Here is an 18,903-nt window from a genome sequence, read left to right as displayed (position 1 = left end):
CGTAGCCCTAAGCTTATGATTGGTTACTCACGCCTGTACAGCGAATCAGATTTAACCAGAGGTGGGATTTTTTGAAATACAGGTGGAGGGAGAAAACTACTGGGCTCTTGCTCGGAGATGATTGGTTGTCAGGAAAACGTCATGTCGAGGCCAGCGAATCGTTGTGGTTATTATGATGAGGCGAACTGTTTTGTTCACTGTCCTGTATTAGTGTCGTAAAACTAGTGGGGGGGGTTTACGACAGTTGTTTCTTCTGGACGTTTCGGTGTGTTTAGTAGGGAAGGTTGCTGGTGTGAGACGACGTTTTGACTGTAATAATTAGGTAAAATGTTTTAATAATTATTGTGTTATAGTTTATGGAAGTATTCTGTGCAGAATCGAGTTACTGTGCTTTTAAAAAAAGCGTTATTAAGTAAGGTTTCTTAGCTAGTAGCGTAGCAACGCAGAGGAAGAGATCTGTTCAGGGGCTTGTTGGTTGTTTCATACAGTACATATGGATTCATATTAGCTGTTGGTTTTAAGAAAATGATGCCATACAGGAGCAGATGTGTGGTGATTAAGGAATGCAATGATATCAGAAATCTTTGGTAGCTGTATGCAGAGTCCATAGGTTGGAGAAGGACAGACTTCCTGTGATGTATTTAGTGTAATTTGCATCTTTTATGCTCTTGGCAGAAGAGTACAGTACAATACAATACAGCCATAGAGATGAGTGATTGAGGTTTAATGGATCTCTGATCTGTGTTTTGTGTTCATTCATTCATTCATTCATTCATATCCATCCATCTTCAGTAAACGCTTTATCCTGGTGAGGTTGACGGTGGATCCAAAGTCTATCCCGGGAACGCTGGGTACCAGGTGAGAATACAGCCTGTATAGGACACCAGGGCACCACACACACACACACACACACACACACATTAACACCTTGGGGTAATTTAGACTGACCAGTTTACCTCGAGAACCCAAAAAGATATGACAACCTGTGAAACTCCTCACGAAAGGACTCAACCAACCAACCATGTCTCACCGTACTGTCCCACCATGTTTTGTGTTCTAAACTATTTAACACTTATTCGCCAAAGGTGAAGTGAAGATCGGTGAAATAATTTTTATTATATTATATAATAGGTTATTTTTTTCATGGTCCAAATCCTGCGCTCTGATTGGCTGGTGAGTGGGTCCGTATCCTACGGTACGGACCCCGGTTACGGACCTCTGGCAACTCGCTCGTTCACAACAACAACAAACAGAGTAGCATTTTTTGTCAACATTTTTTTTTAATAAGATTATCAAAAATCTTATACATTTTTGCCAGCATTTCTCAGGAGAGTAGCATTAATTTTACATCATGGATAGCGATAACGACAGTCTTCACAGCAAAAGCGAGTTTTACTACCCTGAGGAAGAAGAAATAAAAGAAAACATTTCAGGAGAAAGCTAAAAATCTGTAATTTGCTAACATCGAGCAAAAACCTGGCTGAATCCTGAATGACTCCTATTTATATAAATAGGGGACTACATAGGCGGCAAAATGTAGTTTTTTTCCTGCCATGAAAGTGCACTTGTATACCGAGGAGGAAGCAGTTTGCATTACAGGCGCGAATGAGGATTCAAAATGGCGGCTCGGCTCGGTTTTCCCTTTCGTCCGCTCTCGTTTTCTGTTAGAATTTGGTAAAGAAAAAAATAAATATATTATTTACCAGCTTAAGGTCGGTCCGTATGGTGAAATACCGTGACCTCGGCCTTGAATACTGACCTCGGCCCAGAGGGCCTCAGTCAGTACTTTCAAGACCTCGGTCACGGTATTTCACGATACGGACCTCCCAGCTGGTAAATAACGTTATATTTATTCACTGAGCCTGAGGCGGATAATTGTTTTAATATAAATACACAAGTGATTTATTTAAAAAAATTGTATTAAAAAAATTTTTATTTCATTATTCAAAAGCGGCATGCAAATGTGTCGCTACGCCGAGTCACATAAAATACTTCGTTTTGAAATCAATAAAATAAATAACAATTCCACCTTACCTTTGAATAGTTTAGACCTAACTTCGTAGCTTCTTTAGTTGCTTTTAGGAACAGCATTTTCTTTCATCATTTGTACAACCCCGCTTCCAAAAAAGTTGGGACGCTGTGTAAACTGTAAATAAAAACAGAACGCAACAATTTGCAAATCATGGAAATGTTATATTTCTTTGAAAATAGTACAAAGACACCATATCAGATGTTGAAACTGAGAAATGTTATTGTTTTTTGAAAAATATAGGCTCATTTTAAATTTGATGTCAGCAACACGTTTCAGAAAAGTTGGGACAGGGGTGTGTTTACTACTGTGTCGCATCACCTCTGTTTTTAACAACACTCTGTAAACGTTTGGGAAATGACGAGACAGATTGCTGTAGTTTTGAAAGAGAAATGTTGCCCCATTCTTGCCTGATATACAATTTTAGTTGCTCAACAGTTCGGGGTCTCCTTTGTCATATTTTACGCTTCATAATGCGCCAAATGTTTTAAACGGGAGACAGGTCTGGACTGCAGGCAGGCCAGTTTAGCACTTGGACTCTTTTACTACAGAGCCATGCAGTTTTATTATGTGCAGAAAACGGTTTGGCATTGTCTTGCTGAAAGAAGGAAGGCCTTCCCTGAAAAAGATTTTGTCTGGATAGCAGCATATTGCTCTGAGACGTGTTTATATCATTCAGCATTAATGATGCCTTCCCAGATGTACAAGCTCCCCATGTCATGTGCACTAATGCCCCCTCATACCATCACAGATGCTGGCTTTTGAACCGTGCGCTGATAACAAGCCGGATGGTCCCTCTCCTCTTTAGCCTGGAGGACGTGGGGTCCATGATTTCTAAAAAGAATTTCTATTTTTCATTCGTCAGACCTCGGGATAGTTTTCCACTTCGCCTCAGTCCATCGTAAAAGAGCTCGGGCCCAGAGAAGGGGGCGGTGTTTCTGGATATTGTTTATATCTGGCTTTAACTTGCTTTTGTGGATGCAGTAATGAACTATTTCCACCGACGATGGTTTTCTGAAGTGTTCCTGAGCCCGTACAGTGATTTCCACTCCAGACACATGTCTGCTTTTAATGCAATGTCCCCTGAGGGCCTGAAGATCACAGGCATCCAATGTCAGTTTTCAGCCTTGTCTCTTGTATACAGAGATTTCCCCAGATTCTCCGAGTCTTTTAATGATATTATGGACCATAGATGACGTGATCCACAAATTCTTTTCAGTTTTACATTGAGGAACATTATTCTTAAATTGTTGCACTGTTTGCCCACGCAGTCTTTCACAGAGCGATGAACCCCTCCCCATCTTTACTTCTGAGATACTCCGCCTCTCTGGGATGCTCTTTTTATACCCAATCATCTTACCGACCTGTTTCCAATTAAACAAATTAGGTTTTGGGTTTTTTTTTTTTTTTTTAGCATTACACAACTTTTTCAGTCTTTTCTTGCCCCTGTCCCAACTTGTCTGAAACAGGTTGCTGACATCAAATTCAAAATGAGCCTATATTTTTCAAAAACCAATAAAATTTCTCAGTTTCAACATTTGATATGTTGTCTTTTGTACTATTTTCAGTGAAATATCAGGTTTCCATGATTTGCAAGTTATCGCATTTGTTTTTATTTACAGTTTACACAGCGTCCCAACTTTTTTGGAATTGGGGTTGTAATTGTTCCTCACTTACGGTAACAAAGCGATTGGCCGCCATTTTGTCGAGTCGTTTGAGGTGATTATCGAGAAATAGTCCAAATTTCTGGACCAATCAGAGCACGCGATTTCCTATGATCACGTCCGTATTTATACTAAATTTTAAATACGATATGGTCCAAGTCATAGTCCTGTTTTCTGGAAAGCATTCATGGTTTTTTTGTGCCTTTGTATCTATCCGTGAGACAGACTGCTGGATGTACACAGTGACACTGCGAGCTCGCGACTTGCAAAACAACAAATCAAACCCAGCGATTATGTCTAGATCAACAGTAACCCTGAGAGAGCAAATGATACAGTGCAATGCAGAGTAAGACTTGCCTTTCTGGTCACTGATGCAGAACCCTACGTTTTTTGTTTTCCAGTAACCCCGCCTTCCTGGTGTCACGCCCTCAGAGATGGACCCGGTTGTGCTGAGTTATCAGGACAGCTTGCTGAGGCGCTCGGACGTTTCCTTGCTGGAAGGCCCCCACTGGCTCAACGACCAGGTGATCGGTTTTGCCTTTGAGTACTTCGCTGTGGAACGCTTTAAGAGCCTGGGTGATGCCGTGGGCTTCATCAGCCCCGAGGTCACCCAGTTCATCAAGTGCGCGTCATGCCAGGAGGAACTCGCTGTCTTCTTGGAGCCACTGAGGCTCGAGTCACGTCGCTGGGTCTTCCTAGCGGTCAATGATAACTCTAACCAGGCAGCCGGTGGCTCACACTGGAGCCTGCTGCTTTACCAGCGTGACTCGGGTCATTTCTCACACTACGACTCGCAGAGCGGAGGCAATGCCACACACGCTCGGCGCATCGCCGCCAAGCTCCAGGCTTTCCTCGGCACCGGGACTGACGTGCCCTTTGTGGAAGAGCCATGCCCCTTGCAGCAGAACAGCTACGACTGCGGCATGTACGTCATCTGTAACACCGAGGCGCTGTGCGAAAGCGCTCGAGTCGGAGGCTGCGCTCGACTTCCGTCCAACACCATCACGCCCACGTATATCACCAGGAAGCGGACAGAATGGCACTCGCTGATTCAAAGACTAGCAAAGGACTAGAACGAGCTCCATCTTCAGACATGTCGCTCACAAATAAAGTCGGTACTTGCAGCAATCCGAATTCAGCTCAACACCAGTCAGTAGTTACAGATTTAATCAGCATGCGTTACTAATTAGAAGAAACTCAACTACGCATGTGCTACGCTGATTCTCTGACCATTTATCAGGGTTTACTGTATTATCATTATGTCAGGAATAAGGCACTTAGAGTTGTGCGATTGTAGGAAAATAATCAACTAAACTCTGCTTCTGTTTTTATTTTCCCAGAACAGCACATTCTCTGAAAAGTTTTATTCCTCTTATACCACAGCAATTTGCCAACCTTGTTGTAATTAATTAAATAATGACACGTCTTTATCCGTTTATACACTCACCGGCCACTTTATTAGGAATACCCATCCACCTGTTCGATGCAGGTCTCGAATCAGCCGATCCCTTGACAGCAGTACGGCGCATCAAATCATACAGATACAAACCAAGCGCTTCAGTTAACCTTCACAATGTTCACACATCAGAACGGGAAAAATTGCGATCTCAAAGTGTGACTTTCTTTCACTGTGGCATGGGTTGGTTTGAGTGAGAATTTCAGAAACTGCTGATCTCCTGAGGTTTTCACGCACAAACAACAGTCTTTAGAGTTTACACAGAATGGTGCGAAAAACAAAAAACATCGAGTGAGCGAAAGTTTTCTGGGTGGAAACAAACGCCTTGTTGATAAGAGAGGTCAGAGGAAAATGGCCAGCTTGGTTCGAGCTTTTTTTTTTGCCAGGAAAGATATAGTAACTCGTAGCAACTCTTGACAACCGTGGTGAGCTGAAAAGCATCTCAGCACGCAACAGGAAAATAGAAGACCACAGTTGACTTGCTAACTTTAGGACTGCAGTCGTCATGAACAGTTTTGCACTCAAGTTTCCATCAGCGAAGAGTTTATAACGTCAACGAAACTGACTTCATGTTAAAACTGTTAATGTTATAGTCATGCTGTCTGCTGTTGCCCAAATGAGGATGGGTTCCCTTTTGAGTCTGGTTCCTCTCGAGGTTTCTTCCTCATGTCGTCTGAGGGAGTTTTTCCTTGCCACCGTCGCCACAGGCTTGCTCATTGGGGATAGATTAGGGATAAAATTAGCTCATGTTTTAAGTCGTTCAAATTCTGTAAAGCTGCTTTGCGACAATGTTTATTGTTTAAAAGCGCTATACAAATAAACCTGACTTGACTTGACATTGGGTTCCACTTCTGCAGCCAAGAACAGGAAGCTTAGAATTCAAGAGCAAGTTTGTATTAAAGTGGCCGGTGAGTGTAGATATGTTGTGGAATGACTGGAAAACAAGTTCCTGTCCTCATTTATATTATAGTAGCTTGTACTACAGCGTGGTTGAATTCTCCAATCAGAAGGTGATGATTGATTTTTTTCCAGTGTTCCCGAAAAGCTTTCCGTGGTGAGCAGAATCAGTCATATTGTCTGACGTTGGGCAGATCTACCGTATGTCAGACATTTTCAGACCTTGTCAGACAATTTTAGCTTTGTGTAAAATGAATGAAAACAAGCAAGAAAATCAAGGACCATTATTTATTCCACAACGTCCTATTCGACAATGTCCTTTCCAGCACATTGAAACGGTCAGTTACTGATGATATTTTTTTTTTGTATCAGTTTATCATTGAACACATCAAAGCTCATTTCTGAATTCCTCAAGCAGACGGTTGTTCGTTTCCTCATCCTGCTCGTCAAAGCTCTCATAGCCTGCATCAAGATCAGAACCAGAATCCTGCTCATAACACTCATCCAAGGTCAGCAAATATGGCGCGAATGCATTCGGACAGCATATCGATCGATAACGTATTTTCTCAATGAACTAAGTAGGTGGCTGCGAGAAAACTCTGCACCATTGATGTGTATTTAAGGTATGCGAAACCGCGTAGAGACATCGATGCATGGAGTATTAGAACTTTGTTTATTAAGTTCAGGGGCTTCAAAGTTTGGGAGAATAGCAGGGTACAAATAATTTACAGCAGGGTGCAAAATGGTAAAATGTCTGCCAGCGGCAGACATAATGCACGCAAAGCGTGCAGGGATGGATAGATGGATGGATGGATAGATAGATAGATAGATAGATAGATAGATAGATAGATAGATAGATAGATAGATAGATAGATAGATAGATAGATAGATAGATAGATAGATATGCAAGTACGAATTTTTCATGGGGCGGGATGGTTTGGAACAGGCCATCTAAAATTGGGATAACATTTACCCGGGACGGGTATTTGAGGCGGGTCGTCTAGCTTAAGCTTGATTAGCGTTGTTACGCACGCCAGTGTTTCCCACAGAAATTTTGGAGACTATGGGGGCAAGCCATGGGGGAGGCGTGGGGGTTGTTTAAAATTGAGTGATATGTTAAATATTAAGTTATTACTGAAAAACTATTGATTAAAAAAAACAGACACTGAGAAATGGTCCTATAAACAACTTTACCAATATAAAAGATTACCAGGACTACAAAAATGCAGAAAAATAGGCTTTACTTATCCAAATGCTCCTGTTGGTTCAAAAGTTAAAGTGCAGAGAACCTCACAGCACAACATGAAGTTACCTTCAAATATAATATAAATGCCTCAGCTTTCATGTAAGAAAAAAAAACTATTAATACTAGTACTGTGTGCAGGCAGTCTCTCCTGAAGACTAAATTAAACAATAATTATAAACTAATAAAATAAATGGCTCAGGCTTCATAGAAGAAAAAAAACAATTTGAACAGAATCTCACAGTATGATGCTGAAGCTGCCTAAACAATGGAAAATAAAATACCATTTTGGCAAAAACGTTGGCATCCATTAATTTCTTGTATTAAGTAAAAAACATATGTTGCCAGATACTGCTGACGTTTTACAGCCCAAAATATGTTCAAAACCCGCCAAAATGCACTTAAAACCGCCCAAATTGGGCGGGAAACCGCGCAATCTGGCAACACAGGCGGCAGTAATGGCTGCACTCGTGTCAAGGATGTAAACACAGTTGACGCGGCAACGGACATACATGACATAGTGGATGTAATTTACGTTCACAATTTTTTTTGCTGTCAGAAATATTTAATATTAAATTTTGTGACTCGACTGACAATAGCCGGCGGCATAACAAGCCATAGCCGGCGATTTGCCGCCGGTGACCGGCTACTTTTGAGACCGCTGAAGTTGCGATAAATACGATATTTGTGAATGGTTTTTTTTTTCTCACGTTAAATTCAGGCATGTTTTAGATTTGGATGTTTATATTTGTAATTACAATAGCTATCGGTCAGGTTGACTGACGTTTGTTAATTACGTAGGACAACTGAATTTTTCGTCTGTCATGACTGGTGTCCGACGATATTTCGGGAACACCGATTTTTTGATCACAGCAGCTCTGACGGTAGTTCCAGCTGTAACAGAAAACAGGTTTTTAATAATGTGCTCACTCTGGTATATTATTGTTTCTATAGTAACATCTCATAGATGGGTAGAAGCTGGGATGGATGGATGGATGGATTGATTTTATTTATTGGTTGGTTGAACATTTAACAATTTTTTTGAAAGGAGATACTGTATGTATTTAATATTTTTACGAACAGAACTTCAGGACAGAGACATTTGCACTTTTTTTTTTTTTTTTGGTCTCATTCAAGAGAAGGGGCAGCATGGTGGTGTAGTGGTTAGCATTGTCGCCTCAGAGCAAGAAGGTTCTGGGTTCGAGCCCAGTGGCCGACGAGGACCTTTCTGTGCGGCGTTTGCATGTTCTCCCCGTGTCCCCAAAGACATGCAGGTTAGGTTAATTGGTGGCTCTAAATTGACCATAGGTGTGAATGTGAGTGTGAATGGTTGTGTGTCTCTATGTACCAGCCCTGCGACGATCTGGTGACTTGTCCAGGGTGTACCCCGCCTCTCACCCATAGTCATTTGGGATAGGCTCCAGCTTGCCCGCAATCCTGCACAGGATAATGGATGGAACTTTAAGAGAGAGAATCACAGGAGAGACTGGTGAAGGAAAGGGGGAAAGTGTGTTTATACCTGCTGTAATATAAGTGTTAACAGGAACTCGCTCCGTTTCCGTAGCCCTCGGCCTCTCGCCTATTACATAGCTAGGGTTACAGTGGGGCGCTGGTCCTCTGGTAACCGCGAGAGTTTGACTCCCCACTCGCATCTGTATTGCAGCGTGCGTTGCCAGACGGCAGTAGGTACCATTTTTATGATGGTCTTTGGTATGACCCAACCGTGAGTAGAACTCACGATCTCCCGATCGAGAGGCGGACACGCTAGCCAACTCGCGGTACAACAGGAACTCGCTTGGTTCAAAGTTGTTCCATAATATTAAAAATGTATTAAGTTTATTAACTATTTTTTTAACACAAACAATTTTTCTTACCCCTTATTAGCACTATTTAATTTTTTTGAATAGACATTTTTCATAAGTTGTTTTTTTTTTTTTTAATAAAATAGTTTGGGAGCACTGGCAACCTGAAATAACCCTCAATAGCTAAAAATGCCAGGTTGTCCGCTTTAAGGAAAGTGTTTGCTATCTAATGCCGCTTTTCCACTACAAACGCGGCTGAGCCGTGCCGTGCTGATTCGAGCTGAGTGGGGCTGTTGGAGTTGCATTTCGACTACACCCGCGCTGAACCGTGCTGGCTGGAAGTGGGTGGACACATTGGGTGGAGTTAGCGAAAGTGGGTGGACGTCACGTGATGTCGTTAAGCGGCGCAAACAGTGACATCAGTGAACTTTTAAGCGGTAGTCTCACGACCCGAATAGTAAACAATAAACATGGAGGACATGGAGTCGTTAGTGTTGCTGGTCTTGGTGCTGTGTGTGGCTTGTTGTCACCGACAACGCCAACAGATACTGGCAAGAGCGTATAGATGAGGCGAGGCGCATAAGGCTTCAGAAATTCTCGTAATTCCTAATTATTATTCTTCCGGGTTTACGGTGTTTACAGATCCCAGCGTGCTCGCGGGGCATGTGTGGGCATGCGAGGACACTCCTTCTCACCAATCAGTGCACAGGGGAGTGTCTGCTCACGCCCCCAGCCTCACTCGGCTCGCTTTGGCTCGCTTCAGCCCCACTCCAAAACGGTGCGAGTTTTAGGGGCTAAGCAGGGCTGAAGCGAGCCGAGTCGTGCTGTTTTTTGGTAGTCGAAACGCGAGCCGTGTCGGGCTGAAGTGAGCTGAAAAAGGGTAGTGGAAAAGGGCCATAAGGTCAGCATTTACACACTTTTCACATAAAACACAAAAACGAGACATACTACGAAGAAAAAAAAAATCAAATAAGCTTTGCAAAACAGTGGTATTATCTGAATGTGCATTCATGTAAAGAATGAACTAGTAGCTGTGAAGAAAGTTTTGTTTAAACGGAGAAAATGATCCATATTTGATAACATCGATACCGTGCCAGACTACGAGGGCTTGGAAAGGAATATTAAATTTTCCGTAATTTTTCTCGCTTTAGGAAGATAGTACGACTGTTTTGCAGCATGCCTTGTGTTACAGGTGTGACTCTTATCTACTTTAGTGGAAAAAGTTTGGAATACCGAAGGTAACAATCAATAATGAAATTTATACTTAAAAATGCCAATGAGGAAGGTGACTAGATCATGAAACTTTAATTATATCCATAGACTTGAAAAGAGGGCTAGAATGTTGGTCAAAGCTTGAAAATGAAATCACAAGGACAGCTTTTTGTAGTTAAAATCGTAATTGTTGGCAAATCACTGTGGTATGAGCACAACAGCGATTGTCATGGCCTGTGTCTTATTCTGTACTTAAAATGTACATTATGACCCCCATCATCAGCCCCTCGCTCCAGGTTCTTCAAAAATTCTAGAGGGGTCCTACGAGGAACACTTCCTCATAGAAGTTTGGGTTTTTTTCCCCCACCATAGAATGTAAGGGTTCTCCTACAGGTATAAAACTGATCATATTTTACAGATGCACATATGATTGTTTGTTGACTGACAAACACTTGCGAGCTTTTCCGTTTCGACAAATAGGACACGACGGTGCTAATGTGAGTTTACCAATCCACAATGACGCCAATCTGTGTCAAGTGCAATCATCAGACCACACACACACACGGTTTTTAATTCACACATCCACATGATGGAGGAAACTTGAAATAACTTCAGCACAAGTGAATGTAGAAGATGAAATGAGATGAATGTGACGAGACTTGTTTACGAGACTTTTCGCTCAGGGTTATTTTAAGCTGAAAATGATTGAGAAAGAATGTGGACCGTTTTAGAAAAATGTGAGGTTATTCCTTGTGCTAGTTTCTTACTGGGAGGACAGGGACTGTTCTCATTTTTAAAACATTTCCCTGCTGTGATTGTGTACGTGTGTGAGTGCGAGTATATTCATTTTCAGAGCAGGCACAACGCTTTCTGACCTCACACCAGCCGATGCATGACGTTTGGACTTTCTCATGATTTTTTTTATTTCAGTGAGTTGAATAAGGATCTGCTTGTTGAGCTCATACAATAAAGCATTTTTTGCATGTAAAGAAAGATCTTTGTCCTTCTGGAGTTTGATATGAAGTCACTACTTTCCTGTCTGAAGTCAGTCATATCTGATTCAGATTCTATTTTTTTAAATGAATTATTATTCAGACATTTTGTTTGCACTTCATTCTTTACATGTAACGGTCTTATTTTATGGATTCATGGGCAGAATTGTGGTTTTCATTGCAGCTCTGTACAGATATCCGCTTTGGTTACGTGTCTTAAACTGTTCCAGTTGAAACCGTACAGTATGATACTGAAGGTATTCACGGATGTCATGGTTAAGCTTTGAAAATCTCACAGCAAACGAGATGTAAATATCTCAGAAACTACATAGTCGAGGCAAATTAAACTCATCTCATTATCTCTAGCCGCTTTATCCTGTTCTACAGGGTCGCAGGCAAGCTGGAGCCTATCCCAGCTGACTACGGGCGAAAGGCGGGGTACACCCTGGACAAGTCACCAGGTCATCACAGGGCTGACACATAGATACAGACAACCATTCACACTCACATTCACACCTACGGTCAATTTAGAGTCACCAGTTAACCTAACCTGCATGTCTTTGGACTGTGGGGGAAACCGGAGCACCCGGAGGAAACCCACGCGGACACGGGGAGAACATGCAAACTCCACACAGAAAGGCCCTCGCCGGCCACGGTGCTCGAACCCGGACCTTCTTGCTGTGAGGCGACAGCGCTAACCACTACACCACCGTGCCGCCCCAATATAAGATTTATTCCTCAAAATTTGAGTAAGAAATTCAAAGATATGTGGATTCCATGAACTTTTTGTGCCATGTCCAAATCTGCATTGCAGTTGGTGCATTTTTAGAGAATTCTCTCATAAATACACACTGCACAGTCTCGTTTGACTGTGTTCGCGCGTACTCTAACACACAAAACGTCTGGGGATAGATTAGGGATAAAATTAGCTCATATTTTAAGTCGTTCAAATTCTGTAAAGCTGCTTTGCGACAATGTTTATTGTTTAAAAGCGCTATAGAAATAAACTTGGCTTGACTTTTCTTTTCCAGTGAATGGCATTTCTATGCCTAAAAAGATAAAAACATAAAATTTTGACCTGTTTCCACACACGCTGTTAAAATTTGAGGTCAATTGAACGAGAATTGGCAAAGTTATTAGATTGTGAAATGATATCAAATTTTTTGAAACACCCTATATATATCTCCATATATTATTATTACATTTGCTATTAAAATAACTCCATATTTAGAGTATTCGCCAACTACCTAACCTAATCCTGACTTGCTGTAAATTAAGTTAACAGAAGTGACGGATTTTTAATGTACAAAAAAAAAAGAAAACTCCTGAAAGAGTCAGCTCAGTAACGCTGATGGATTTGAAACGAATCAGTGTTCATGAGAAGGAAGATATACTGTTACAGAATGTGAAGGTCAGTGGAAGCAGGGATTTTTCCATCAGACCTGACCTTCTGGAGATTAGCGTGTCAGGAAAAAAAAAAAAACGCCTTAAGTGAAGTAAAGGCAACACTGTACAGATTCCTCAAACTTAAACGAGCTGAAACAGGACGGCATCATTTCCCAAATCATAAATCACCACATCATTTCCTGTACGTGGTAATCGGGGATAAATTTAAAGGAAAATTCCACTCTGAAACAAATAACGAAATATTCCTGATGTCTTTTTTTAGTGTTTCTGGTGCTAATTTGTTGGTGCTGTATGTTCCTTATTCCTGTGAGAAGTGCGTGGCTGTGTGCACTAATGTGTGCACGAATGTCGAGGCATTTTTATTGCTTGCTTCGTTGTTAAATGGAGAAAAAAATCAACACACTCATACATAAAGGCTAACATTCAGATTTCACTGTTCTTTCTCTCTCACCATTTCCCAAATACATTTCATATCATATTAATTAGAACTAGTGGAGGCAGTGGTTAGCGCTGTCACCTCACTGCAAGACGGTTCCGGGTTCGAACCTCTGGCCGACTGGGGACTTTCTCTGAGGAGTTTATGCGTTCTCTGGATGTTCCGGTTTCCTCCTGAAGTCCGTACATGCGCATTAGATCAACTCTAAGGCCCTGTCCACACGGCAACGGATTCAGGTGAATCTGATAAAATTGTTTATCGTTTCAGCCTGGCGTCCACACGGCACCGGCGTTTTGGGTGCCCCAAAACGAAATCTTTTGAGAACGGGTTCCAGAGTGGAAAAATCTGGCAACGGCGCCGTTGCGAAGTCGTCTGGATGAGTAGAACGGATTTGTTTACGATGACGTCACAACCACATGACTGTCAGTGCTTCACGCCGGGTAGAAGTGTAACGAACGCGATGCGAGTTGTCAACAAATCCTATAACTTGGTTCATGAAACGTGCTTACAAAATATTTTCACTGTGAATATTTATTGTGTAATGGTGCAAAGTGAGAGAGAGAGAGAGAGAGTGAAAGAATAGCCCTTAGGGCAGTCTTTAGTCCAAACACTGCGGAAGCAGTACCAAACCGCGCACCGCCCGTGCGCTTTCCAAAAACAATCCCGCCAGCAAAAATAGGAAAAAAAAAGGAGCGATCTCACCTCTTCAGATGTTGGTTTAAGTCCGACAATACATTCCTCAAAAAGGGCGTAGAAGAACAAAGTAATCCATCAACGTGTAGCATTCAATTTATTCCGCACCATTAAAGAATTCTGGAGGATATCAGAATGTTGGCGTACCGGCTTCCATCTACCCCCATTCATTCCTCTTTCCACGTCTTTTGTTTTACACTACTGATTAATAATCAAAACTTTATGTGGCTAATGCTACAGAAGAAGGGGTTTATGCGCATGCGTCTACTTCTTCTATTGTTCTGGTGTCTCCGATGGGACCGTCTTACAGCGCACGTAGTGGTGTGGCATGTGTATTGCATCGTTTTCAGCAAGCGTTGCGTTGCCATATGTACCTGAAATTTTACTGATCCGTTGCCCATGTGGATGCGATGTTTAAAAAAAAAAATCTCGTTGTCGTGTGGATGTAGCCTAAATTACCCATAAGTGCGTGAACGGATGTTCATTTCTGTGTTAGCCCTACAATAGAATGACGACCTATCCAGGATGTCTCTCGCTCAAAGTCAGCTGGGATTGGCTCCAGCTTCCCCCATGACCTTGATGGATAAACGATATAGATAATGGATGGATAGACAGTGGAGGTGTTGGTGCAAACACTGAACTCAAATTCCCAGAGTGCAGTGCAGCTATACAAGCTGATGAGCGCGATAGAGAAAGTTAAAATTTTGGAAGCTAATTTGCTCATGATGAGGTGAGAGAGCTGGATAGATTAAAGGACTAAAGCGCCGCTGCATTGCTTTCTTGAAGTAGACACAAAGAGAGAGCTAAATCCCACGGCACCACTCTTGGCAGCATTATGGGTAATGAAGGAAACCATTAACCAAAGCAAAGACCAAAAGGTTTTCGTCACTGTTGAAGATTATGTGTTAATTCTGAAGATTAATATGCAAGTCGTTCAGTGTGGAGTTTTCCTTTATGAATGGGAGAAGAAAAAAAAAACATTTGCCAACTTGGTGCTTTTACATTGCCAGGTAAATGTAAATGGGCGGCATGGTGGTGTAGTGGTTAGCGCTGTTGCCTCACAGCAAGAAGGTTCTGGGTTCGAGCCCAGTGACCGACGGGGGCCTTTCTGTGCGGAGTTTGCATGTTCCCCCCGTGTCTGCGTGGGTTTCCTCCGGGTGCTCCGGTTTCCCCCACAGTCCAAAGACACGCAGGTTAGGTTAACATGAGGCAGCCATGGCCTGAGATTGGGCTGAAGTGCCCTTGAGCAAGGACACCTAACCCCCAACTGCTCCCCGGGTGCTGTAGCATAGCTGCCCACTGCTCTGGGTATGTGTGTGTGCTCATTGCTCACTTGTGTGTGTTCAGTGCTTCAGATGGGTTCAATGCAGAAGTTAAATTTCACTGTCTGTGCTTGAGTGTACGTGCGACAAATAAAGGCTTCTTGGCAAAAGTGCAGTGATAGATGTAAGCTGAGAGACATCCTCTCTGAAGGAGAAGAAGAGCCCCAGAGGCTCCTCAGGTGTTTCATATTATCTCTTTTGAAGGAGCATTAACCCTATTTCTCAGCTGTCAAACTAAACCAGTCTGCTTTTAACACATCTCCCCAAACTGCACGTAACATACTGCAGGTCCCTCAGAAGCGCAAACATATTTACAACCTCTGTCTCTAACTCCAGCCCTCTAGCGAACTCTCCACGCCGCTGATTTACCTCATGGCCATATCATGCACATCTGAAACCCACTACGTCCTTTTTGCAATGTTTCCAATTTATTTACGATACAGGAAGTAACCAGAGGAGGACAGTAACGAAGTACATTTCCTTGAGTACTGTACTTAGGCCAAGTTTACATTAGACCGTATCTGTCTCATTTTCTTCGCGGATGCACTGTCCGTTTACATTAAAACGCCTGGAAACGCCGGGAAACGGGAATCCGCCAGGGTCCACGTATTCAATCCAGATCGTGTCTGGTCCGGTGCCGTGTAAACATTGAGGATACGCGGATACGCTGTGCTGAGCTCTAGCTGGCGTCGTCATTGGACAACGTCACTGTGACATCCACCTTCCTGATTCGCTGGCGTTGGTCATGTGACACGACTGCTGAAAAACGGCGCGGACTTCCGCCTTGTATCACCTTTCATTACAGAGTATAAAAATATGAAAATACTGCAAATACTGATGCAAATACTGCCCATTGTGTAGTTATGATTGTCTTTAGGCTTGCCATCCTTCCATTTGCAAGTGGTAAGTGACGCGCATGCCCGATATGCACTGAGATCACACACACAGCGGCTCAGTCCCAAATCACTGCTCGTGCGCTTCACTCGCGCGCTCTGTGAGCTGCGCAGGGCCGGAGTGCGCACCCTCCAGAGGGCACTCGCTGTTCAGGGCGGAGTGATTTGGAGCGCAGGATGCCTGCGGAGCCGAGCGTATCCGTGTATTGGCGTTGCTGTGTGCACACTAATCGTTTTAAAAACGTTAATCTGATGATCCGCTGATACGGTCTAATGTAAACCCCACCTTAAGTACACTTTTTGAGTATCTGTACTTTTACTTAAGTATTTTTTTGGGAAACTTATGACTTTAAAGACAAATATTGTACTTTTTACTCCACTACATTTCTATCAAGGTCCTCGTTACTATGAAGCAGCTTTGAAAGTGGATGTTTTTTCTTTTCTTTTCTAAAACGTGATTGGTTTTTATGCAGGTGACACTGAGACAGTCTATCAGTAATCACTAGGGTCACGTCACATCCCTAGACTGTATAAAATCAAGTTCAGTGATTTCTCAGCAGCATTATTTAACACGATCAGTTGATGGCAGAATGGAAGGAGGCGGTTCTTCTGGGGAATACACGCACTCGTGGCCATGCCTCGAACCCATGTTTCAGTTTTCTGAAAGAAATAAAGAGTCATTTTGTTTTAAATGATTGCTTTGTTTGCCTAAAATGAACCACATCGCGGCCTAGAAAAACTCGCCGTCCAACCTGCGGAACCACATTGAGGTACGTAAACGTTTTATTCCAAGAGAAAGCTTGCAGTGAAGTTGTCTTTGCTTTTAGAGCTAGCGATAACGTTGCAATAGCTATGCAGTCTGGTTAAATGACTTTCTATGGATTTGCCCGCCAAGTTACCATAGCTTTGTCCACGGCTAACGTTAACACATAGCTAGTTAACTTGGACGCTCTTAGTCAGCATGTAAAAACGGAGTTACGCTAACATGAATAACGTTAACTTATCTGAAGTCCTTTCAGAAATATGTTTTAGCATAATCTTGCCAAATAAACAAAATGTAGAAATCTTTCTTTTCTAGTAACGTTAGCTACTCAATATGATTTTGAGTTTGAAAAGAGTTTGCTAGCATGTCAGGTGGAGTTTCACTGACTAGCTAGCTTAACGTTAAACCACCATGATGGCACAGCATGCGTTCATTTTGTGAATTCACAGAATAATCCAGTCGGTCGCTTCAGAGGCATGAGGTATTATGAGGGTTGTGGCAATAATACAACAAGGTGTTGATGGAAAATGTACTTTTAATTATTTTTAAAAGCAAGTACTTCAGTACTTTAACTGAAGTAAAAATTTGACTGGACAACTTTCACTTATATCGGAGTAACATTTGACCAGTGGGCTCTGTACTTTGACTTAAGTAATGAAGTTTGGTACTTTGTCCATCTCTGGAAGTACCAGTAATCAATGTAACTGGAATACTCTCGCTGAAAGACACCATAATTCTTTCACCCTGGTTGGATGACAAAAGAAATGTGAAAATGCATCTTTGTAACCCATACCCTGACAATGCACTATTACAGTACGAGGTGTGTAACGTGAGAACATGTTTTTGAGCAGCTCAGGGGAAAATACACTTTTGAAAATTGTCCTCTCTGTCTCTTTGTGGTGGCATAAAAATGCCCATCACTCACCTGATTGCTTTGGATATGAGGCAGAAAGCGTAAAAGGGTCATGTAATGTGGCTGTGGGGGATAGATTAACATTTTTTTTTAGCAGATCAGCAAACTTCACAGCCATATTAACACTCTTTTGTGGTTCAGGTTCTCAGGGGTGAGTGATGAGAGAAGGGAGGGAAAGAACGAATCCAAATGTTTTTCCTCGATAAATACTTACCCCGGGGCGGCGCGGTGGTGTAGTGGTTAGCGCTGTCGCCTCACAGCAAGAAGGTCCGGGTTTGAGCCCCGTGGCCGGCAAGGGCCTTTCGGTGCGGAGTTTGCATGTTCTCCCCGTGTCCGCGTGGGTTTCCTCCGGGTGCTCCGGTTTCCCCCACAGTCCAAAGACATGCAGGTTAGGTTAACTGGTGACTCTAAATTGACCGTAGGTGTGAATGTGAGTGTGAATGGTTGTCTGTGTCTATGTGTCAGCCCTGTGATGACCTGGCGACTTGTCCAGGGTGTACCCCGCCTTTCGCCCGTAGTCAGCTGGGATAGGCTCCAGCTTGCCTGCGACCCTGTAGAACAGGATAAAGCAGCTAGAGATAATGAGATGAGATGAATACTTACCCCTAGGTATAAATATGGTGAAAGTATATCTATCTATCTGTCTATCTGTCTATCTATCTATCTATCTCGCATTATATGACAAGAAATATGAGTTTCCCATTTTATTTACACCATTACAATCTTTTTAAAGTATTTCCTTTCCCACCGTCATCTAAAATGTTAATATGGAGTTGATGCTCGACTTAGATGGCAAAAAATTACATCTTAGCAAAATACAATATTTCAAATAAAGGAAATGATATATAATACTTCTCATTATAAGATTATTTTATTTCCATTAAGCCCGTATCTTGACATATTTACTTATTTCAAGCTTAAAACTGTCTTATTCTATTGACATTATTTTTTGCATGTAGTTTTTCTCAAAATAGCCTAAATGCTTGAAACCAGCAAATGATCTACCAGTAGAATGGAACAATTACAAGCTTGAGTAACTTAAAAAAAAAAGTATTGAAGTTCTTATATTTGTTTAAAAGCAATCTAACAAAGAGAAATGGTAGTTGAATTTGCTTATATTTAAGATAATTTTACTTGCTAAGGCAACTTTTATTGCATTGTAGGGCAAAAAACTACAGGTG

At 42.2% G+C, this 18,903-nt stretch overlaps 1 protein-coding gene across 1 annotated transcript; it reads left to right on the top strand.

Annotated features, from left to right (window-relative positions):
• Positions 1–231: 231 nt before the first annotated feature.
• senp8 (SUMO peptidase family member, NEDD8 specific) lies at positions 232–11,296 on the top strand. Its single transcript, XM_060940903.1, has 3 exons — positions 232–322; positions 793–858; positions 4,095–11,296. The coding sequence occupies exon 3, from the start codon at positions 4,128–4,130 to the stop codon at positions 4,764–4,766; it is 639 nt and encodes a 212-aa protein (XP_060796886.1). The 5' UTR covers positions 232–322; positions 793–858; positions 4,095–4,127; the 3' UTR covers positions 4,767–11,296.
• The last annotated feature ends 7,607 nt before the right edge of the window (positions 11,297–18,903 follow it).

Source organism: Neoarius graeffei, chromosome 15 (genome assembly GCF_027579695.1).
Source record: "Neoarius graeffei isolate fNeoGra1 chromosome 15, fNeoGra1.pri, whole genome shotgun sequence".
Classification (NCBI taxonomy): Eukaryota; Metazoa; Chordata; class Actinopteri; order Siluriformes; family Ariidae; genus Neoarius; species Neoarius graeffei.
The sequence above is the reverse complement of the archived record's forward strand: the minus strand, read 5'-3'. Positions and strand labels throughout refer to the sequence as shown.